The sequence below is a fragment of the Excalfactoria chinensis genome, chromosome 4 (genome assembly GCF_039878825.1).
Source record: "Excalfactoria chinensis isolate bCotChi1 chromosome 4, bCotChi1.hap2, whole genome shotgun sequence".
In the NCBI taxonomy this organism is placed as follows: domain Eukaryota; kingdom Metazoa; phylum Chordata; class Aves; order Galliformes; family Phasianidae; genus Excalfactoria; species Excalfactoria chinensis.
In genome coordinates, this window is record NC_092828.1 from 29,650,570 (window position 1) to 29,675,630 (window position 25,061).

General features: G+C 38.8%; 1 protein-coding gene across 4 annotated transcripts in view; it reads left to right on the forward strand.

Moving 5' to 3' along the window:
* PPP3CA (protein phosphatase 3 catalytic subunit alpha) overlaps positions 1 to 25,061 on the forward strand; it is a 189,125-nt gene that overhangs the window by 139,560 nt on the left and 24,504 nt on the right. For all 4 annotated transcript variants that reach the window (XM_072336803.1, XM_072336799.1, XM_072336801.1 and 1 more), the window contains exons 4-8: positions 1,397 to 1,508; positions 2,442 to 2,587; positions 4,810 to 4,949; positions 16,047 to 16,124; positions 17,703 to 17,797. In XM_072336803.1, the coding sequence (XP_072192904.1) occupies positions 1,397 to 1,508; positions 2,442 to 2,587; positions 4,810 to 4,949; positions 16,047 to 16,124; positions 17,703 to 17,797 (571 nt within the window). The remainder of the gene's footprint in view (positions 1 to 1,396; positions 1,509 to 2,441; positions 2,588 to 4,809; positions 4,950 to 16,046; positions 16,125 to 17,702; positions 17,798 to 25,061) is intronic.

Below are 25,061 nucleotides of genomic sequence, written 5' to 3' on the forward strand. Positions count from 1 at the left end.
TATCTGTAGAGTGTGAGTCTTAGCACAAATATAAAAATGTTTCATTCTTTTTTGTTTGAGATGATGACTGTTTAGCAAATGAGAGCAGAAATCGAAATGTTCAGATATGATTACCATAAATTTTCTGTTTCTTTTTATCAAGACATTCTGAATTGTAGAAGAGAATTCATACTGTACACATTTAAAGGCATTGAACTGACAAAAGTGATGGCTTTCTGCTAAGCAGAAATCACTATTAGAAGTACGTTGAGTTTCCAAGCTGTTGGTTATTAAGGTAAATAAATTCCCCCAGCAGAATGAAGGGGAGGGCGGTATTAGTGGATAGCTGCAAACACAAAAGATACCTTTTATTTCTGGTGCAACAAATCTGCAGTGAGTGGATAGAATCATAGAATTACTCAGGTTGGAAAAGACCTTAAAGATCATCAAGTCCAACCACAGCCTAACCATAGTACCCTAACTCTAACAACCCTCTGCTAAATCATATCTCTGAGCACAACACCCAAACCTAAACACATCCAGGGACGGTGACTCAACCACCTCCCTGAGGAGCCTATTCCAGTGTTTAACTACCCTTTCTATAAAGAAGTGTTTCCTAACGTCCAACCTAAACTTACCTTGGCACAGCTTGAGGCCATTTCCCCTTGTCCTGTCACCAGTGAGAAGAGACTTGCCCCGCTCTCATTGTAAGCACCCTTCAGATACTGGGAGAGAACAATAAGATCTCCCCTCAGCCTCCTGTTCCCCAGACTAAACAGCCCCTCTGAGCTATATCTTGCTTTAAAACCATGATTAGAAGAATTTTTCTCTCAAATAGGAATCTTCTGGTAAACAAAAGGCTTTTCTGAACTTTTGGAGTAACTTCATTTAAAGCAAGGCCTAGGTGGATTTTTTTCTCAGTCACTTGCACAGGACATTGTTAAGTGAATAATAAACTAGTGCTCATTATGAAGGGTAACATAGAAATAGCATAGTGCTGGAAGCACAAGTATTTCCTGAAGTGTGGGTTAAATTGTTCTATGGCAACTCTTTCTTCAGTCAGGAAATGCAGATCTTCCTGTGAAATTGTTTCCAGTGCAGTTTTTGGTTTGATGTTCCAGGTGGAGCACATGGTGTTATTTCAGGGATGCACCACACTGCTTCTTGAAAGCCATCACAAAGCAGGGATTTACCCAATGTGTGCAACTGTGTTTAGCTTCTACCAGTCTGGATGGAAGCACAGAGAAATGTTTGCAATAAATATGTGAACAGAGATGTTGAAAATAAATGTTTCACATAAACACTACCTTTTTTTTCCTTTATTTTTTTTCTTTTTGCTGTTTGAGTTTCCAAACAAGTTGGGGGGAGTGACTGAATTTCATAACGGATTATGAATTCTGTTTCTCTGTCTTTTCAGTGTGTGCTGTACTTGTGGGCCTTGAAAATCCTTTACCCCAAAACACTGTTTTTACTTCGTGGGAATCATGAATGTAGACATTTAACAGAGTATTTCACATTTAAGCAAGAATGTAAGTGTACCTTCTAAGTTTTCTTGATTCCCTATTCAATAGCTTCAATTTGTTGGTTTGTATTTGATATATGCTTTGGATCAGTAATTTTTAAGGTACTTTTAATGTTTACCATACGTAATGTTAACGTGTCATCCGTGCTCCCTGAAAGGGCAGTCATCCTGCAGGGCTTGGGGAGGGTGTTTCAGTTGTGGAGAGGGGATTAGACTCAGAGCTAATGCTGCTTAGAAATGTGGCATGTTCACATTTACCATGTAAGTAGGCTGACACTCTTTTTGAGGGAATTCTTTTCTTTGTTGCAAGAAGGGATGCAGTGACACACAAAAGCTCATTAGATGTAGACCTTTACTTGCATAATCAAACATTTTTTTTCTGAGGTTGTAAACTGAAGCTATTGCCATAAGTCTGTGTTGCCTGCTTAGCAGTGAGTATAAAGGAAATGTTAATTGGCTTGAAGGCTTCATGGTTTGCTGGCTTTAATATCTGTATTGGAAAATTAACATTTCAGCTTCATTGTACCACCCCATTCATTTCATAATGGTATTTCTGTAGATAATTAATTATGAGGGACTGAGCTTCTGATTACTTTGAGTGAAAATGTAGTAGCTGATTACCATTCAGCAAACTTTATTAAGGCTTTCTATATGGATTTCATGGCAGACAGTAATAGGATAAAATTGTTTATTTGCAGTATTTTTGAGAAACATCGTAAACTTTGCAGAACTTTTCACCTTAACTAGAGAATAAAGAACTTTTCCACCAATTGATAACAATAACCCTAGAGATATTTTTTTTAATGCAAAGCAAGCTTTGATGCAGACCTCAGTACAGGAGAGTAGTGACAGCAAGATCAAGGTATTAAGCAGCATTCAAATTACTGTTTTCCTTTCGAGTGTTGATGGCACTTTCTGTTATCATTTTAATCTTTAAAAGGTAAAATCAAATATTCAGAACGAGTATATGATGCCTGCATGGATGCCTTCGACTGCCTTCCCTTGGCTGCTCTGATGAACCAACAGTTCCTGTGTGTACACGGTGGCTTGTCTCCAGAGATCAACACCCTAGATGACATCAGAAAAGTAAGTATGAGTAGTGCTCAGGTCTAATGAGCGAGCAGTTAATCACTGACAAACAGAATGTGAATCATTTCTTGCTTTCTTTCATGTAAGATGCTTTTATGTCATTTTGACATTCACATCAACCTTATCACCTTTTAAAGGTCTTTTTAAATAGAGCATAAAAGGAATTGCTGTAATTAGTGCTATGTTGTTTTATTGAGGTGAAGAAATCTCCAACATCCAGTAAGACACAGGATTTATCATCTTTGTGTTCTGAAAAAATAATTGTTAGGTGAGTAAGTATTGAGGAGCAAATGAACACACAGCATTAGTTTTGTGTAAGAAAGATCTGTTAGCACATTGTAAACATACTACCTGATGATTCCTTGCAATATAATGGGCATTTTGTGCTTTCTTGAAGAGAAGGATAAAAGACAGTTGTAGAAAAAAATTCATGATCCTTAAAGCATGTAACAGAAGATGTGATACTGTACTTACTGAGCCCCATGTAGATGCTGTCAAATGGTTTCTTTACATACTCATGTTGTTGAACGTTTTCAAGGATTTTTTATTCAGATGTTTTGGAAAAAGAGATCTCAGCTGATATTTCTAAAAAGAAATATTTGATCCATTCATCTGTAGTGTTTCCAGCAGTAAAGATTTTCTGTTTCTTGAATACAGTTTGAAATGCGCAAATATGGGTATCTACTTCTGACTTTTATAGACACTACAAGATGAATTGTATTCTGAGGTCAATTTATAGCCTGGTAAGATATTTATATGGTTTAAAGTATAATACTTGAACCAGTGATTACATGTTTTGTTTTAAGTACAGTTAAATGAAGCTGCTAACTGCACCTTTAAAAATTACTGACTGTGAAGCTTTGTTTCTGAGGTCAAGGTTCACCATCTCTTTAAGCTAAAAAAGCCTCAAAATCTGGCTGGTTTTGCAACAGTACAGTGGCAGAGCAAAATTGTTGAGGGCTGAGGTTCTAGCTTAGAGTCATTATAATCATTCCTTTCCCCCCCTTCACTAGAGGTTTATTCATCTTTGGCAATCAGCAGAAATTGATTTTGCAAATCTATGAATTTTTATTTAATTAAAATGAATTATAGTTAAAAGCATTAGTTGCTTAGAAAGGCTGAAATAAGTTGCATGTTTAGGTATGCTGTGAATATTTCATTAGGAGGGTGCTAAGGTAAATCTATGGAGGTCTCGGTAAGACTTTTTCACTCATTGCAAACACGTAAGACCACTCCTTTCACCTGAAAATTTCTTTTCTTTTTTTAGAGTTATTAACATTATGTGATCTTTATGGAGAGAGCAGAGAAAGTCTGGAACTGCTGCTTGATTCTTAGACTCAACAAGGGTGGTTTTTATGTTAAAGGATGCTGCTTTTTAATATTTCCCTACACTGTAATCTTACTTACAACGTGATTCTGTGTAATTGTAGTTTTTAATACCAGAGATCAAACAGAAACAAATTTTTAGCTATTTAATTAGGAGTGGGGTTATGGGAGGAAATATAGAGAAATATAGCAGGGTTTTATAACATAGAGAGTCACAGGATCACAGAATTGTAGGAGCGGAAAGGGACCCCCAGAAGTCATCGAGTCCATCCCCCCTGCAAAGCTGGTCCCCTACAGCAGGCTGCACAGGAAGGCATCCATGTGTATCCTGAATATCCCCAGAGAAGGAGAATCCATAACCTCCCAGAGCAGCCTGTCCCAGTGCTATGTTGTGAATATTGTCTTGGTACTTAAATATTCTTGGGTTGTTTAATTTTTTTTCCCCTCAAAATATATTGAAATCAAAATGGGAATCTCCTTTGAAATAACTGTTGTGTCTTGTTCTCGAAATGCCACACTCACATGAATCAAGTGCTGTGATATCTGAAAAATCACACAATGCAGGAATGCCGTCCTTATTTGCTACTGGAACAACCTGTAAAAAACGGGGGGGGAAATAATAAATTAAAAATCCCATACAAAATTCACATACAGTGTTTCGTTTTTTTGTTAAATCTATTATTTCTCTTTATCAGTGTTAGCAAGAAGCATTTTATTTCAAAAATTCACAAAATCCAATTGCTTTAAAGCTGAGAGCATCCCAAAGCTGAAAATAGTTTGTTTGGGGTGTTTGTTTGGCAACCTATGGAATGAAAAATAACAACTTTTCATCAGTGTTTCTGTGATACGTAGTTGAAAGAAGTTAGTATTTCTTTCTCTCCTATTTTCCTTAGTTAGATCGATTCAAGGAACCACCTGCATATGGACCTATGTGTGACATCCTCTGGTCAGATCCATTAGAGGACTTTGGAAATGAGAAGACTCAGGAACACTTCACTCACAACACAGTCAGGGGATGCTCGTACTTCTACAGGTGAACATTCTTCTTTGATTGTATGGATTTCCGTGTGTGATCTTGTTCTAGTTTGGTGATATAAATGTTTGCTTGATGTTTGCAACGCTTCTTTGATAGCTGGGTTGAGAAGAGGGTGGGCACTTCTTTCTGCAGGCTTGCCTTGCTTTCAGGTAATTTCATCCTTGGTTTATTTATCTTGCCTTTTCCCCACAACTGGGAAAACCTAAATGACTTATTTTTATTCACCTGTGTATTGAGCTTCTTTTTGTTCTTGTAAGTTAGGAAATGAGTGTGAGCTGGTTTTGGTTTTGTTTTGTGGGTTTTTTTAAGTGTGCGTAACTACATTTCTAGTTTGAAAACTAGAAGTTTATTTTGCTGCTGGTGTTGTAGAACTCACTACCTGTTTGTTCTGCAAGGTCAGTAAAAACAGATTTTTCCACGCAGGCACTCTTATATTCCAGGTTTGTCAAATTTTTGCTTACAATTGGAGTAAGTTCTTCACCATTTGGGCTTTGAACAGAATTGGTTAAATAGAATTGCTTACAGTTGACATGTAGGCAACTGCCTATAAAGTTCTTGCAGAAATATGTGTGGACTTGAATGCGAAGGCATCAAATTCTAATTAATCACTGAAGTTATTTCCATCCATGTCAGTAAAATACAACAGTAAGAATAATTCTGAAAAATAACAGCAGCGACACACCTAAATAATAAAAATAGAAGTATGTTGAAAACACATTTGTGGGCTGGTTTCAGGCTTCTTCAAGTATGTTCTCTTTTTGCTTCATAATTATTCTCCAATTCTGTTCTTTAAGCATGGTTTTTCTGCCTCTGTACCAATGTAAAGCATCAGAAGATAGTCTCCCATACACAGAAGGAGTGCCTTTCCTTAGGTGCTGGAGAGGTGTCCTTCAGCAGCACCCGGGGAGACCCAAACAAACAGCATCTCCTTTTTCTCTTTTCTCAGTTCTGTCTAATTGGAAGGTGGCTCTGGCCTTTCTCCATTGCCAGTGGCAGGTTTCTTGGTTTCTAGAGTCCTGTGGCTACGAGGCAGAGGACACCCCATAGGTGTGCTTGAGCTGGTGGTAAAGAACCTACCAGGTGCTGCTTTCTTTCTTGCTTTCTTTCTCTTTTCAGAGAAGGAAGCGTCTGTGATACCTTCTGAAAGGAGTGGTGATCACATTGTACACTATGGGGATTTTGAGGAACTCGTCTCTGTTTTTTGTTGTTGCTGTGATTCAGGCAAGCTTATAAGGAGAATAGGGCAGTGGAACTAGCAGAATCGGGAGGATGAGTGACAGAATGAGAAGTGTAGCCAGTGAAGTGATGTGCAAGTCTTAAGTTTTCCAGAAGAGCTCAGCAAGAGTGAAGGATCCAGCTTTTTTAATTGTCTTAGAAAACCTCACCCAAAACGTAACTGACCCTGAACTCTTTAATGAAACATCAAGAATTAATCAGTGGCTTCTACCGGTAACTGGGAGACAGAGGTGCTAGAATCAACATTCTAGTTGGCAAGTTAACAGAAAGGTAAATGGTGGTTTGACTTTGAGAAATTAGTCTTCCTAGCTCTTTCTTTGAGCTGTAATTGCTTCAGCATGGGATGGACTGAGAACAAAGCAGTTTGTGCTGCAGCCTGTGCTGTCAGCACGCACCTTTTGTGGATAAGTAATACCACAGCCTTCAGATCAATACAGTCTGGAATGTGCTCGATATGTGTGTTTGGTCTCATTATGAAAGAAGGTGTCAAACTGTTGCAAACAATTGATCTGTGAAGAAATGGGCTTATGACTCCAAGGGCTAAAATCATTCCTCTTCCTTTGAACAGCACTGAATGCTGATGAATTCCTAGGAGTTCCAGGCACCATTCCTACAAACAATGAGTAATAGCAGTTTCCTTTCATGAACCTCTCTTAAAAAGGGTAGAAAACCTTGTGGATATGCTTTTGTGCTTAGGTGCTTGTTTGTACTCTTATGGAACATCCTTTAGATTTTAGGGTTTTCCAGTGCTTGTTTCTCAAGATTACCATGAAATTCCCCAATAATATGCATCAGTTTTTCTCCTGATAATGTAAAATCTCAGATCTAGTCTGTACACTATTTTGTAATCAGGATATATTCATATATATGCATATTCAGGAAAAGATGAAGTATTTGCAAGATACCTACTTGTGAGATTATGGGGGAGGGATGAGGTGGGGAAATGGAGCTGTATAGTGACTCTAGCAGATGGCCGACTTGGAATCACCTTTGCATGAGATTATTTAAAAGCAAGTGTTACTCTTAAAAGAAGTATGTAATTGCTCAGAGTTTCTTTCATTGTTTACTAAATTGTAATTCCTGGGGGGTTGGAGGTGAAAGAAAAACAAAAAAACACCATCAAAAAAGAACACATCCATGAGAACAGGTGCATCACCCAGCTTTGCTTGTCTTTTCTAGCTTCATCCTGAGAAAAGGAGGATAGTTTCCAAAGCAGCCAGCTAGGATGTGAAGCAATGACTTAATTAGGCTGTCCTTCCTCAAGACTGTCTGTTGATAGAATGGACTTTAGTTTAATTTGTCAAAGAAGAAGCAATTAGTCATTTCCAGAATTTGAAGTTAAAAGACAGTAGTGGGCATTTTGTAGCAGCGTCAGGAAGATGCCAGACACATGCCAGGAAAATGATTTCTAGATGATTAAGATCTCTTAATTGCAGGAAATATCTGTGATAAATAGTTTCTGCTTTATAAGATGTGTTCATTATCATCATAGTATCATAGTATCATAGTATTGTGCGAGTTGAAAGGGACCTTAGAGATCATCGAGTCCAACTCCCGGGATTCGAGCCCTCTGTGTAGCAGAGCGGCACTTCTACCCCCTGCTCCACAACGGGGGATTCGAACCCGGGCCCCCTGGTGTTGCAAACGGGAATTCTACCGCTGCGCCACCGGAGGCACACATTATCATGGCAAGTTCCAACTTGACACTTACAGTGTTTCTATAGTTATTTCCTATAACAGGAGCTATGAGAAAGATGTGTTTAACAGTAAAGCAGCCTTCCAGCTGTGTACATGCAACATTAACTGGGCTTTCCAGCTCAGGAGTACATTAAATCTTCTCCATTCATCCAAAACTCATTTGAGAAACGTTGAGCCATTTTGTATGAGCTAAATGTATGTGAGAAAGTATAAAGAATGTTGTTTATAGTAGTCTGACAAGCTTTTCACTACATCTATTAGGTGATCACTCACAGCCCATTGAATTTCAAACTGATCAAGCTTTTTCTGCAAGAAGTTGCCTTTTGTGTGTCAGTTCTTAAAATGAGCATGGGTAGCACTGTAAAATCTGGAAATCACAGATGTAACCTGTTATTTAGAGATGTAAAGGAAAGTCAGCTCAGTTTTCAGGGGTGCTATACATGAACATTTATTATCTTTTGCGTCCTACAGCATTTCGCACTGTAGGTTATCAATATTTGTGGGGCCTGGGACATAGCAGTAGCACAATGCTGGAGTGAAAATAGCTGTGGTAGTTAAGTAACTTTTTGGAAATTTGTTTAATTTCCCTGTACTTTAAACTACAGCAAGAGCAATAGCAATGAGATTTCACTTCCCTTGCCTGAAATTAGTGCATCCTAACCCATAGAAAATAACATTTTATTCAGGGAATTTTACAAACAAGGGAATTGTTTTTCCTGTGGTGTTTTTGTTTTTTTCCCCCAGATTTTTCAGCTGATCCACCAATAAAGAAGTTTACTTTGCTTATCAGATTATGTAACTTTGCTTTGGATTTATGTAGCATGCGTTTCTTTCTGCTTAGCTGGTTGTACTGATCTGGTCAATGACCCAACGTATTTATTTCATGGACTTGTGGTACAGTAACACTCAGGCTTTTTTTGTGCGAAATGCATCTACCTTGGCAAGACATTCTGCTAATCCGAGAATGGCTTCTTTCAATGAACAGAAAGCTTGAAGTCAGCTGGAGCTTTTTCTCACTCAGAAACACACTAATTTAAGGACAGACAGCTAGTAAGTGGTTTAGATAATGTTTGAGGTAGGAGGCAAAAAAAAGTGTCCCTTCAAAGCCACACTTGGAATGGGAGCATCATTATTCCCATAAGATTTATGAGATGGATGAAGAATTAAAGTGTTCTTTCAACACATTTATTCAAAGTTGCTATTTGTATATGAAGTCTTAACTGTGAAAATTGCAACTGGATCCAAGCCCAGCTTGCTTAATTTCCATTGTGTCAGAGCTCTAGTGAAGAACTTCAGGAGTCCAGTTATGCTGCTAGGGTAATTAACTGTGCCTTGCCCTGTGGAAAAGGCTGCCTATCAGGAAAAAGCATGCATACAAGCTCGTTGCTCACTTTCTGGAATCATTTGTGCATAATATTTGGTTTTTTAATATTAGCAAGAACACAAAAGTAACATGAGCCTGGCCCGCGTCAGTGGATGGCCACAGAACTAGAGCAAATAGTGGCGAATTTTTTGCAGGCATCGTGCTCAAGTTTTCTGGGTTTTGTTAGTGAGCTTGTTAGTAGAACTTAGGGAGTGCTGAGATTTGTAAGGCTGTCTGGGTGTTGTTACATTTCTTTTCAAAGCAACAAAAAGGAAAGGCAGAGATGCAGCAAAGCAGCAGCAGAGTGGCTCTCGCTGGAGACTCCTGAAAGAACTTCATTTGCTAGCCTTGGGCAAATGTAAGGTGACTTGTCTTAGAGATGCTCAGGGTAGGATAATGATTTCAGCCCTGCCAGCACATTTCCGTGGTTTACTTCAGACGTTAGTTAAGTTAGTGAGTAACAAAGTCTCAATAAATGTGTGCTAAAAAGCTATTGAAGATTGTACTGTGTTTCAGTGTGTGGCATGAAGCACAGTTACATGCATGTGCTGGTGCAGTAGCATCATTTTAAACATTTTCACCACCTTCTCATTCTTCCATCTCCAAGGCCAGAATGTTTTTGTTGACCTAATTGTACCTGCTCAGTTGTATTGGTGGAATTGCTCACGTGCACCATCAGATCTGGGAAGAAGACCAATTTTAAAAAGAATGACTCTGTGGAGAAGATATGTACATAGGTCACTCTATCTCCTAAGATATAGGTGGCATTACATTTGGAGCTGCCCTTGTATTTATTGCTCTAATCTGCTGTGGCTCCCTGGTTCGTTTCTCAGTACAGGCAGCCTGATTAAGGGCAAGAGAGACTGACTGAAAGATGTGCTGGGAGCTGCCTAGGACAGTGTAGCAGCAAAAGCCTTTGGTGACTGAAGTACAAGGTTGATGGGTTTTACTGAAAACTTTTTATATATGCCTGTAATGTTAGAAGAAATTTGAGTGCCCTCTTTCTAAGAGTGTATTTAAGCTCTTCATTAATGATGTCATGAAAGTCAAGTAGTTAGGTAAATTTTTGGGTCCCTTAAATGGAAACTTAAGTGTACATCCAGGCCACGTTGTCATTAACTTCTACCTACTTATCTTTTTCTGTATTGTTTCCAAAGTTTCTTATGTTTGGCAAAGAATTGCCTTCTGAGTTATCTTTTAATGTTGCAAGAAAACGTAAGCAGTTGTTGCCGTGTGCAACTTTGTCATTGTTTTGTTAAAACCAAACAGTTACTTATTTGGCTAAACAGTAGTATATATCTGTGGGTTTTCATGTGTATAAAAACAAAGAAGGAAGATTATCATGATTAGAATGGGGCATTTTGTCATTATCACTCCTTTAAAAAAAGTCATTCTTTTTCATATGTGGAAAAAAAAAAAAAAATAAAAAAAAAAATGATTAAATACTGCATGAAAATAGCAATTTGTGGATGTATAAAATTGTCAGGCCAGAGATGATACTATAGCAGTGCTCACCTGTCCAAGTTGTGTCTATCCAGGTGCACATAAGAGGACTAGAGATGAGTTAGACTGAAGATTGGAAAGGTTTCCAGTTTGTTCTGCTGTTGTCCTCCTATGTCTGCTTCTCCAGCTTCTAAAAAGTCATCTGAAGGCGAGCACAGAGTGCAGCAAGCCAACAGCCTTGGTTTATTTTGTCATTTCCTCCCACCATTTAGAGCATCAGTATGTGTAAATATCCCCCACCCCCTTTTTTTTTTTCCTTTGGTTGTTGTTTTTGTGACAAAAGCATTTCAAAACATATTTAAAGCCTAGTTATCAAATGTGTGTGACTCATTTTCTGCCCTGTCCATGTCACGTAGGTTGTTTAGTTCTGTCTTTGCAATTCCTTGAATCGTAGATCTAGCTGAGGATTAGCTGCATTTGGCTGAAACCTTCAAATTATGTCTGCTAGGAAATGACCTGTCAGTCCAGGCAGGAGGTGGAGGTGACTGGGCTCCTGGAGTGTAGGATCATATGCTGTTATCTGGGGAGTTCTAAAAGAGGGTGAGATGGAAGCTGTTATTTTTACATAGTTGCAGGTATTTTTGGTAGCTTTGAAGGACCAGAAGAGTTTGTGTCTTCAAGGTATCCTATAAATGCAAAACAAAGAACAACCATGCTCCCAATGTGTCTGTGCCTGTTGTTTAAATGTGTAGGAATATTGCTAGATGAATTATTGGAAGATCAGTGTAAAAATATCTAGTCTTTTGGTTCATGTTAGCTAAGTATTGTTTCTGTTTCAAAACCGTGCAGAAGAAATCATTGATCATGCAAAAGATACCTCAGAACTAGTAAAATATTCATGAGGCATTTTAATGAAGAAGGGATGCTGAGGGGGGATATATCACAGTCACATACTCCATGGAGAATAACATCTCTAGTTTAGCAGTGGGATATTTTGTTTTCTCTGTGAGTCACTGCTCTTCTGTGATTCAGCATGACACATGAGGCGCAGGCAGAGCAGTAGGTTGTTCTGGAAAAGCCTGTTGCGTGGGGGGGCGGGGGGGGTTCTGTTTGTTTGTTTTCCCTCTTGGCCAACTGTTTTATTTCTGTCTCATCTGAATTAAAGTCTGGGCTCTGCAAAGCAGGGCGAGGAGGAGAGTGTTTCTGGAAGGGTAGCACTCACAAAAACAAGTTGAGAATTTGCTTACAAGATGACTGTCTTTATTAAAAATACTTTTAAATCTAGTGATTTTCATTGTACAGATTTAGGGGGGAAAAATCCAAGTGGAAATATCAGTACAAAGCTTGTTTCTGGTAAGCTGTGACATAATCTTTGGTAGTTTGGTCATTTGCAGGGCTTGCTGAAACATCTTTTCCTCCAAGGCCCATAGCTTTGGGATTTCTGGTTTTATACCTGTGGATTTACTTCCCTGGATTATTGTGGGATACTTTTCTGTATTTATAAAGTTGTGTTGAAGAATGTTAAGATGAAGTCACCTTTGGGTGGGACATAAACAAAGTGCTGTCATTGAAGTCCTGTATTGTCAAAACCAGTACAGCATACATAACATCTACATACAGCTGAAAACTTTGCTTCTACCCAACAGCCAGTTCAACAAATAGCTAAAGGAAAAAAAAAACCTTTGAGAGTTGTCTTGTGGTTTTTGAACTGAAATATTCAGGTAGGCTACTGGTGGGGTAGTGGTTTGGTACTGAGATTGTTTTTTCACTGCGGCTGCCATGCTATTTACTTAGAAGAAAATGTGACAGTCAGACTTTCTTATATCTGCCTGGAGCACTACTTGGCCTCTTCGCCTTTTCTTGGTAATGGGCTGTGTAGAATCTGAATAAGAGCCAAGTCCTACTAATACAAGTCTATTTTCCATGGATGTGTGATGAATAAGATAAAGGAAAAACTTTTCTACTTTGAAATGGAAAGAAGCAGCTATCATGTCCATTTGGAAGCATTTTTATATTTTTTTTTACCATTTCATTCTATCTCCTTTAAAAGCAGTACTTAACCCTGCATGAAAAGAATACCTTGGAAAAAGATGTATTAAACTAGACATTTTGAGCAGCCACGCTGATCATGAACATAATCAGCTGTCAGATATTTCATTACAGACTCCAGTTTTCAGTAGGTAATGTAAAAATTTCTAAACAAAATGTACCATAAGCCTACATTTAGTCTCGATTAATTATGAAAAGAAATGTATGCAAATTAGTTGTCATTTGCTACTGGTTTGAATGGCAGCCTGTCAGCTTTTGAGGTGACTGCTGTTGCCAAAACTGTAGCCCCATCTAAATTGGGATTTTTAGTTATTTTATAGTTTCAGGGATTTTTTACTCGATTCCAAATGCCATACCTGAGAACATACCCTAGCTAGGCCATGTTCACCAGGATGTTCGATGGTACATGCAGCTCCATAGCATCATAACAGAACCCTAGAATTGCTTGAGATGCAGCAGACTCTAAAAGGTCATCTAGTCCAACTCTCCTGTAGTGAAGAGTGACATAGCTACTGCTAGATCAGGTGGCTCGGATCCCTATCCAGCCTTGCTTTGAATGGCTCCAAGGACGGGGCATTTACCACCTCTCCAGGCAATCCTTACTGTAAAAAAACATTTTCTTTCTATCCAGTCAAAATCTCCCCTCTTTTAGTTTGAAACCATTTCCCCTTGTTCTGTCACCACAGACTCTGCTACAGGGCCTGCTACAGAGTCTGTCCCCTTTTTTCCTGTAGCTCCCCTTTATATACTGAAAGGCCACTATCAGGTCGCCTCACAGCCTTCTCCAGGCTGAATAACCCCAGATCTCTCAGCCTGTTCTTGTAGGGAAGGTGTTCCATTCCTTGGATTATTTTTGTGGTCCTCCTCTGGGCACAGTCCAGCAGATCCATGTCTCTCCTATACCAAGGACTGCACATCTGGATGCAGTGCTCCAGGTGAGGCCTCACCAGCTCAGAGTAGAGGGGCTGGATCACCTCCATTGACCTGCTGGCCACACTTCTTTTGATGCAGCCCAGGATCTTGCATTTTTCTGGACTGCAAGGGCACATTACTGACTCACGTCCAGCTTACCATCCACCAGCGATACCTGATTGTAAGTTACACACAGAGACTCAGGGACACTACAGGTTGGTTTGCGTTGTTTGCAGGCACGCTGTGAGCCCATTGTGCCACAGAACCACCACAAAAGTGATCGTAGAGATGCAGTTGTGTCTTCCCCAGCTCTTCGTATTTCCTTTTATAAACCTTTCTGCCTGCTCTATTATTTGAACTACAGGAATCATTGAAAAATAGCATTGTGAGTGGATGTTAATACAGAATCTGTTCTGCTCTTTCTTCAGCCATGAGGTAGAATTTCATAGCTGTTTTCTGAAGTTTACACCGTTTGTCAGTTGGTTTGATTTTTCTTTTATTTCTTTAAGCAACAGTTCTGATTGTTGCTCTCCAGCTTACCCAGAAGTGGAAAGAGAGAACTGTAACATCTGTGATCTTCATCCTGGGCCTCAAATCCAGGAAAACATCTGCTGGATGCATCTCCCAGTCACAGCTGAGGTTCTGCTGTGGGACAGGCCACATTCACAAGGCCTCCTATGAGACAGAAGGCTGTGCTTCTCATCAGGGAGTTCTGGTAAAGGCAAGCTGGAAGAATGTCTGGACATCTCTGTCTGCTGATGCTAGAGGGGCATCAGTGGTGTCAGGACAGCACGGCATACCAGCCCTTTCATCTATTTATTATGGGATTTTGTATTTTTTAGAGCATTAATTAATCAGAAGTTAGTGACAGGAGGTGGCAACACTTGCTTTATCCCCAGGTTAAATGTTTTAAATGCAACTTCTTTAAGCTGCTCTGAAAGTGAGGCCAGTACCACGCTGGATCTCTGCCAGTGAGGAAGGTGAAATTTGAAAGTGCCTTTCAGGAAGAGGATCACCAGGCAGAGGGATTTGGAGCAGGGCCGTCTGCTAACTCATGGGGTGCTTACGTCCCTGCCAGGATGAAGAGAAAGCAGTCAGCTCAATGAGCTCTTGGTTTCAAGGGTGAGAAATAAATCTGCATAAAGCAAAACAAATTGCATAGGATTTACTTGAGAGGAAAAAGAGAAGAGCTTCCACATCTGCCGTCTGGTTAAACAGTCTTTCCCAGCCCTTGCATGTTTTTAAGGGGTTCGATAAGGTTTTGTCAGATGTGTGAAGAGTTGTTTTTATTCCATTTCTGCTTCACCCTTACACTTCTAAAAGCACATTCTTAATTGTGTTTTACTCTTTCTTTTACTCCTTCTTTTGATAGAGGAAGCCAGGTCAGTTCTGTATTAACTTACTTAGGATAGGTGGTGTTCTGCTTGCTGTCTTTAAGTGGTAGATGGCCTTCATGCTGGCTGTCGTTTAATACACACCTGGAGAATCATCGTTGGTTTAAAAGCAAGAAAACTTCTGTTACAACAATAAACAGCTTGTTTTAGAAACTAGCAGTATGGAGTAATTTCAAGTTCTGTTAACATGTATTTAGCTATAATTTTAAAAATCTTTTCTCTAAAAAAAATGGTTGTTTCACACTTGTACTGACAAAACTGCATACAAGTTGTTCTTGTTCATTCTTGTTCAGTGTCTGTAACAGTAAGAATGGATTTCATGATGCAAAGGTGGTGGTGAAGGGCTCCACCATTTGAAAGCAGCACTAATCATGTGCAGGAAAAATATCATGACAGAGGGATTTGAGCCATTTTCATCTAATGATTTTCTCTTCATACAGTAGAATATATCTCGTAAAAGTACATTCAATGAGCGTGCTTTGGGGGTGTTCAGAAGTCATGCAATCCATATTTTCAGTTGCTAAGGAGAAAGTTCTTGTTTATCAGAGATGTGACATTCATAAGATCACAAATGTAATTTGAAGACTGTTTTGCCTTTCTTCTTTGTTTCTCCTTCTCTCTTCTACCTTATTGCTTGGTGTCTGCAAGCAGCCTGTGCTTACTGCAGTTAGGGGACAAGGTTTTGTGCTGCAAGCAACCATTTTATTGCTTTTTTCTTGTTCTGAGCTCATTGAATCTAAAAGTACAGTAGAAGAAACAACTTTCTGACAGGCTGCATCATGGTTGTTATGTAGTAAATTGCAGATTTTTAGTGTTTCCATTGTACATTTATGGGATGGGAGAAGAAAATGCTGCTTCAAGTGTTGTCTCTGCTGAAATGTGCCAGCAAAGCAGGACTGGTTTCATGAATGATGCATATTGGATGATTTTTTGAAAGCTAGAGCTAAGTGTGATGCTTCCAGTAATACCATAACAGGTGCTATTATTTTCCTCCAACAGTTACCCTGCTGTGTGTGAATTCCTACAGCACAATAACTTGTTATCTATACTCCGAGCTCATGAAGCCCAGGATGCTGGGTAAGTGTGCATGGAGAGGTCACCGGGAGAAACTGCAGTGAGAGAGAACTGCAAAACTTAAGAGCTCCTGCAATGTAAAATTGCTTTTTATTAATGGTACAAAAGCATGCACTGGCATTAGAATGTGCAGTCTCTCACATGATTACTACTGAGCTACATGTCTTAATGAATCCTTGTATATCCCACTTTCCCTGAGTGATTTTAAGTGGCATAAAATGATCAGAAGTTATTTGGATGCCAGATTTGGGAGGGGAAATCAATTCAGCTTAGCAAAATAAATTTTTCAAATGTGGCTGACACAGACTGCCATGATGCCAAGGAAGCAGTTTGGCTCATGGTGGCCAGAACTGTTCCCTCTCAAATCTATCAGATTTCTGGACCTTCTGGTTTTATACTTCACCATGGAAATTTGTTGAATGTACCATAGCTCTGAAGTTTTGATGAAGGGCTGGTATCTGAATAAAAACCTTTGGGTGTATTGCATAAATTAATTATGTGTTTACTGTGTTTATTTGGAGGTAGAAACTTTACCTAAGCTGAACAGTAATAACAGATAAAGTGGTGATAGGGTAGGACTTAGGTCGATACGCACTGTGCATATAAAAAGCTATTCTGAATGCTTGAATTATCGCATCCTTAAAAACCTCAATGCAATTAAAAGCAAGGTATTTCTCTGCCAAAAATAACTGGCATGAGATACCCAAGGGTAATGAAATTTCATTTTTATTGTATTGCTTTCCAATAAAGGGTGAAATATAAAGTTTTGTTGAAAGGATTGCGCTGAGTCTCTACAATGGTTTCAGTGCAGCTATCGTGGATGGCCTCCACATTCTTCATTTTCTTGTAGCTTAAGACTACCGAGAAATATTTGGTGTTGCTTGTGTCAAATTAAGACAAAAATACTGTTTGATGAGTTGGCTTTCAGTTACTTGCAGATTTAATGCTCAACTGATTATGTGTTGCTCTGTTGGTCCAGTAAGCCTTTTATTTTTCCTAACGCAGAACGTTTAAGTAATGAAAGCATGCAAGCACTAATAAGTTGGCTAATAGACACAATTAGATTAGATGTAGCACTGAAAATATCTGACCCTCTGGTTCCTATTCCTTTCTCTACTTTCAACCTCCCCTGCCTTGCCATCACTTGCACATTAAGGAGTGTAAGCAGCCGGAGGCTCAGGGAGAACATGCCTTCTCTTCTGAAGGGAGGAGTGCTGATGCTGGTCTTCACTTAATCCTGTGAGAGACAAAGTGCTGGAAGCGTCCCGGGGTGCCACGTGTGCAGGGATGGGCCATAAACAAATTCTTAACAAACAAAAAAACCAACTTCTGCTGTGCTACATTGCAGTCAGAGTTGCATTTTGTAATATGTGGGTTTCTAGATATCCCCAGTGGAAATAATGAAAAAATCTGCAGGAATTCTATTTTTTCTGTTTTAAAAAGAGCACATATGCACGTCTTCTGTCTTGGCATTTCTAAATGCCAGTGCAGTAACGTACTTGTGTTTTTTGCACTGTATTTGGTCAGTGATAGGTGAGGTTTCAACAAAGGACAATAATTAATATCTCCTCTTTCCTTTAGGTATCGCATGTACAGGAAAAGCCAAACCACAGGCTTCCCTTCACTAATCACAATTTTTTCAGCACCAAACTATCTAGATGTATACAATAACAAAGGTAAGATTTGATTTCTATTGATATACAGTAGACTGTACTTCTTTGCTCAAACGTATTACATTATTTTTCCTTTTCTCTCCTTTTTCTATTTATTAGTTCATGACCATTCAGTTTATTACTTAATGCAGATTTAATTGAGTTTATTACGGGCAGATGTAGGCCTCTGAATATAACTGTAGACTCTAATATGCCTTAGGATATTTCTGTATTTTGGCTGCAAGTTATTAAATAAATGTTATACAGGAAACAACACTAAAAACAGCTCTGTTAACCAAGAGAAGTATTTTATGAAGCGCTGATGTTGGTGTGTTTGGAGATCAGTGCTCAATGTAATTATTTTGGTCCCTTTTCTGCTCCCCAAGAAAACTAATGGGGTTTGTACACACAAACCTTCTAGCCTGCTAACAAACAGTGGGTAGGGCTTGGAATACATATTGTCTGAGTTGTTTATTAATCATTTGAAAGCAATTAGGTAGGACATAAAATTCCATTAGCCAAAGAAAGGCTGTTGTACAAATAGGCAATCATTGGTCACTCTGTAAAGGCTCTGATGAATACGAGTGCTTGCAGCTTCTCTGCGTTTATTGCATTCCCTGCAATCTCTTAATGAACTAGAAAGAAAACAAACCTCTTTCTGAAAGTAAAACATTCTAATAAACCTGTCCTCCAATATCTTTAAATGATTGGTAATGTCTACTTCCTCCCATTCCCAGTAAAGCTAATGTTATTTGTATGTTAGTGAGAAAAATATATATATTTTTTTCCCAATGGGAAAAGCGGTTTCATTGCAAAGACATCAATCCCCGAGCAGAGATGTTTTTAATTTGAATACATGCCTGCAAAAGCTTTTTTTCTTCTTTTTTTTTTTTTTCTTCTTGCAAACCTGCAAAGGAAGGCTTCCTCAGGCATTGTTTCATATTATAAAACTTCTAATCTGAAAGCTGTTTGCCACTCAATGTATGTGCAGGGAAGAAATAGTTCCCTGTTAGGTAACAAGTTTTGTTCATGCCGTTCTCAAAATGCGTATTAACTTGTGGAAAAATTAATAAGAACATTCTGCAAAATAACCATCTGAGTGGAGCTGTCAGTAGCTATTTTTGTAAAAGTAAATAGTACAGGAACAACCCAAAAAGAGCAGGATGAAACAAGGAATGTGTTAATTTTCTTGGCAGTAGCGCTGGTCTTGGTGGAAAAGTGTGCTGTGAGTTGGCTGCTTTGGGCAGAGCGCAGTCTGATGACAGGCCTGGAGAAGTAGTGTGACATAAAGCATTTGCCTCCTGCTTCATAATACATGAAGGCAGTTCCATGCACATAGAGGTAGTGGGTGAGCAGCATCGGATTTTGTCATGAAGGCATTAATTGTGAAGTAATGATTTATAAAATTCAAAATCTTGAATTTTTAAAGCTCAAAGTTTGGGTGGTGAAAAAGAACTGCCTTTCTATTATCTCTATTTCAAAGCAGAGTCATTTCACTCATCTCAGGTTTCCCACTGTGGAAACCTTAAAACTGGTGGAAAGTCCTTGCTGGTAAAAGGTTCTGGGCCAGTTTCTGAGAGCTGATAACCACCTGCGGTCACAAGTGACATTTGGATGCACAATCACAGTGGTGGGAGAGCAGCGCTAATGCAGCAGCTACTCCTTAACATATAATGTATTTTTTTTTTCTTTAAAAACTGACCTTTAGTGGATTTCTAATGCATTTCTGTTTTGTGTAACTGCCTCCTTTTCTCTCATTAGAAGCTCTGATGCATTATTTCATGTGACTGTCTGCACTGGCTCTTGGCTTTTAAAGCACATCATGCATATTTTTTCATGACGCATTACTCATGCACGTTCATCTCGATAGCATTTGGGCGTTTGCTTCCCTGTTCAAGAAAGGAAAAACTCTGTCATCCTAAAGCAGTCCAAAAGAAAAAAAAAAAGCCACTTGTTGACATGCTTGATGTGCAGTAGATACAAAGAATGCAGAGCTTTCTAGCTGGCTAATTTCAGGAGGTGAAGGAGGACACCCCCATACAGAGGTGTTGCAGAGCAGTTGCTCTAGCTGACTCATTGTGCATCGGTGCGAAACCTGATTGATATTTAAACCAAACCATTGTGTTTTTGGTTACTGTCAGCCTTTAAAAAGGCAGCTACTGTCCTACTAGTGCCTTCCATTTCTAATATACGTTCTTAAAATGCTTCTGGTTGTAACTTAGTTACCAGAGCCACCCTGCATAACTTCATTAGAGTTCCCATCTCCTACTGGCACAAAGGCTGTGTTCCAGATTTGTTTTTTGTTTTTTTAAAATAATAATGTTGCTTTTAGGTTTATTTATTTATTTACTTATTTATTAAAAAGGGAAGAAATCTACAAGGGGCTAGGAATTCTCATTTCATATCCTTGGTTAATAGTTCTCATTTCCATTAAAGCAGCTATACCTTCTTGTACATCTTCAGAGCACTTCACCAGGACTATGCTTGGCTGCTAGCTTTAAGGCTTTATTCAATCCCAGCTGTAGGTCAGTCACTGGAATCAGATACTGACACAAAGAGCAGACAGGGAACATTCCTAGAGCAAATGGAAATTCAGCAGGAGTAGCTGTAGACAAGATACCCCAAACGAAACCACATTCAGCAAATCTACTGTTAATAGTGATGTTATGGACCCTTCGCATATGCTGTCACAGTTTTGATCTGCCATGGGAATCTCTTTTGGCTGGAACCCCTGGATTCTGGCACTGGAGGGAGTTCTCTGCATCCTTCTGGTTACTGGCCATGGCGTCTTGAAGTCTGTTTGAGTTGTTCAGCCATCAAGTGGCTGCTGGTCCTGTCACAGCCCCAGCCCACACACATACATGACTTCAGGTGCCAAAGTTGGGTTTTTCAATGAAGAAATTACAGTTGGAGGTCCCACTGTAGTTAGTGGAAGCAGAGAGATGCTTTCAGAATGTTCCAAGACTCAGAAAGTACATAGATGTGGGGAGCTTAGTGTCTCCTTATTGTTATTAATACTTTCCATATTTATTATAATGAAGAGCATTGGCAGAGGCAGAGAATTCATGCATACTTTTTTGGCAACATCTAAGTTTCTATTTGGTGTTTCATAACTTTCCCAAACCTTTATGCGCTCATATTATTAAAAGACATAAAGAAAAAAGATTTTGTAAGTTAATTACGAAATCTTTTTACGAGGAATACTGGTACACTGGTAGTCTTCTAAGAGGGATATTCTTGGAGAAGATGAAAAATCTTCCTAATTTTGATAGCTGATTATAATAGCTACCTGTGACTTCAAGATGAAGGTTGTACTGATCAGGAAACCAAGATTTACCTCTTGGTTCTAGAATGCCCATCACCAGGAGAAATTCTCTGCCGCAATAGTAAGAGGTTACCAAGAATTACTGCATTGTATGACCCGTTGGCCTTGTACAGTGTTTAAACTTTCATTCCCACATTTCAATTTTTAGTAGCTCTTGCTGCCTTAATTAGGACTTGTTTTAATGTTGTTTGTGCCACGACAACAGCAAAGATTTTACAAAAGGTCTACAGAGGCCTGCAATTTATTTGTTAATTATTGGCAATACTTAATATTTTAGTCTCTGGCTGTCACTTTGGTGTCATGAATGCATATGTGTGCTTTTTGGCTGAGTGAACAATTTTAACTAGCTGTCTAAAGACAGACTATTCTGAACGTTTTTAAACGAGTAGGTTTCATAGTGACGAGATAACCACTAGAGAATCCAAAGTTGCTGAAGAAAGTAGTACATCCCTTCCAACATTTTTCGAAGTACATGTGCTGCTGCTGAAAGGAAAAGCAGATGATGGAAAAAAACGAAGGAAATATGCAGTGGAGAGGGGAGTATGGAATACTAGAAAAATCAAGACCAGATGTACATTGATGTGCTCGTTAACAAATCAGATAAGTAGCATATCAGTCAAGTGTGTATAAAGCGTCAGCATGTAGTAGACTGTTGATAGATTCTGAGAAATACACCTGATGCGGATGGGTCTGGTAGAAAGTTATTTTCATACTGGAAGAAGAATAACGTACCTGGAAGGCAAAGATGATCTTTCAGAAATAATAACCCCTTCATGTGAAAGGGAAGCTGTGCAACCTTCTGTTTGCCCTGTCAGTTCTGTTGAATGCTCTATCACTGCTTTTGTGATGAGGCCTTCTCAAGGAAACAAAAGCTTCTAAGGAGAAGCTCTTGGGATATTTAGGCCATCTCATTGCCAGTGCAGAGATGTATGACGCTATTTCTTTTGAAGATACAATTGTACGTGTCAAATGAAATTCTTCGGAATTTCCAACCGCAATTAGCCCTACTTCATTATTGTATTATTTACTTCATTATCGTGCACCGCAAGTCTTTCTTTGCTTTAAAAATGTTTAAACTCCATAAGCATTTCACTGGCCCTTATCCCTGACCTGTCTCAGGCAGCAAACGCTGTGGTTACTTAGCAACTCTGCTGGAGGAGAAAGTACTGCTCCCAGTTGCACAGTTAACACTGAAGTTAATTTGGCATCAAGTCAGAAACTGAGATTCTGTGTTTAATGCGGAGAATTTGAGAGAACTTCCACTACTTTTATTTTCTAAATGCAGGATGAGCATTCTGAAAAAAAAAAATACAAGAAAATTAGTTAACTTAGTTGTTGAAGTTGCTTTGTGATTGTTTTAATAGAATTTAAAATACATAGAGTTTATCCTGGGCTGGTATTTCTACCGTGATCAGTTGTCTTCCTCTGACAAACAGGTTTTCAATTAATTTGCACTGGAAAAATATTCAACAGCACTCGAAGCAGGTTGTATGATGTGTTTGAGTGTTTGCATGAACAATAGGGCACACAGTTTAATGTTGTTCACTTTGCCTAAGGCCTTAATTCATCTCCCAACATACAGGTTTTTCAAGTGCCATTTTTTATGTCAGAGGGATCTGAGATAACCACTCAGCTCTGACAGGTACAACACAGGACACGGGGGTGATTGAGGCTCCTCTGTAATAGAGGGAGACTGAAGCGATGGCAGTCTTGGGTAGCATCAGGTGCTTGTGCTTTACCCTGAGGAGGCAGAAGAGCTGTCTCCATTCCATGCTGAAGGAAGGAGGTTTTTCACCTGCACATTTACCACCACCCATATTTACAGCCATAGGTACTGCTGTTAAGTGCTTAAAACTAAACAGTACGAATGCTCATTGCCTGCTGCATTAGTGTTTCATTTCATTCTAATGCGATTTCAGCATCCTATATCTCAGTTTACAAGCACTGGAAAGAGGTATAATGTCATTTAGGATATCTGCACATCTTCACTTTACAAAACATTGGCTTCTAAAACTCATTTACAACAGTGAGTACCAAAATGAAGTTAAAATGTGTGTGACTGTTTAGGAATAAGAAAATAAGATTCTTGCTTTTCTTGGTGATTATAGAATATAAAACTGTGACCAGTGGCTTGTTCTGCTAGTGTCTTGAGTATAGTATTGGAATGAGAATTATAGGGGCTGCATAACAAGCAACTGAAGTTAGAAATAAATGTTTGAGAGAGCCAGGTTTTGCTCAGTTACCGGTTTCACAGCCAAAGGAATGCATCCCACTTTGTTCCATCTCCCCAACCAGCAACCATGTGGCCTACAGTCATATAATCTTCAAAAGATTCCTGTTCCATCAGGGCCACTGAGATTTTCTGTAGCTACTTATGCATCAGAGTAATGTGAAGTTGAGAATGAAGCAGAGGTGAAACCCCCAAACCTTTTCTGAGCCAACAAAGGAAGTACAGATCTATGAGACAGAAAAAAGCAAGGGGCCAGCAAAGCTCAGAAAAGCAGCATTTTCTTCCTGATCCAGCTGAAGTTTTCTCCCTTTGAGTACTAAGCAAGAGCTGACCTGTGTAAAGTCATCGTATTAGATAGTCAAATGTTTGATGTACATTACACCTGTAAATTAAAGATTGTAAATTGCAAATTTAAATTTAAAAGTATTTGTGACACTAGTAACTACCTGGCCTTACTTTACTCTTTTAAGAATGGAGTTATTTGAGAACAACTCCTTCCTTGTTATTATGCTACTCTGTTGTACAGCTTTTATTTCTTTTCCTTCAAGTGGCTCTTAAAGTCATTTACAGGGAAACCACACACGTTACTTACAGAGGAGAACTGCTTTTAAAATACCATTCTTGAAAATTGCTTTTCTAAGATGTTTAGGTATATAAATTAATAAGGTGATGTAAAAACATTTTTTGTACAGTAATCTCAAAATAAATCATCTTCCTTCAAAAAAAAAGCCAAACAAAAAAGCCAACCCTGAAACCATACAACTTCATTTTTGCCAACTGCCTTGCTTAGAACACAGTCTTTTTTAGAGGCACGTTTAAATAAATAAGCAGTTCTGTAAAAGATTCGTCTTTCACAGAACTTAGAATAAATTTGATGGTAAATTGGAGAAATAGCAGGAAGAGAAACTACGTTCCCTCAACTCACTAAAATGAATCAATTGGAGTTTTAGTCCTCCTGAATGAATCTTCACATCCATTAAGTTTGTGTGGTTTTGATTCATTTTTACTGCAAAGCCGCAAGCTATTTATTTTTATTATGCAATTGTGTCACTGTAATAGAAGAATGAATTTTGATGTGTCCTCAGTAATTGAAGCAAAAAAGTGAAGGAAATATTAAGAGCATTCACACTAGTTTTCTCGTTTTTGCTAATAGCAGTATTAAGCCATTTTTACTGAAAAGCAGAATGGCTGCCAACTGAGACTAGATTGGGCAAGAGTCAAATGTGCTTCATTTAAATTAAGGGTGTCTAGCTGGCAGAAGTTCACGTAAATGTTAGCAATCTGCTTTCAGTGTGCACCAGCAAGCAGGCTTCAGAAATTCCCAGGTCACTTCCAGCCTGTCAGCAGCAGAAAAACATAAGGCCTTTAGCAACGACGTTGTACATTAAAAATAATAAAAGATAAAAAAAAAAATACAGCTTGAAACACTTCAGTCAGTGGAAACAGGTGAATAGTTGGAGTTAATTGTTCACCTCTTTCAGTGAATTCCCCATGTTTTTGGATATATTGAAGTCATGCAACTTCATTGCTGGCCCTGGCTGCAAAGTAGTAACCAGTCACGGGAACTGTGTTCCTCCTGGGGGGAGGTACAAATGAAAAAGACAGGTGGAAAAGGGAAGACCAAATACAATATGCCTTGCAGTCTGTGTCTTTGATGCGTTATGTTTCTGACATACTTTTGATTCTTGCTGTTTCATTTGTGATGGTATTATCATGTACGCTTCTTGCTTTCT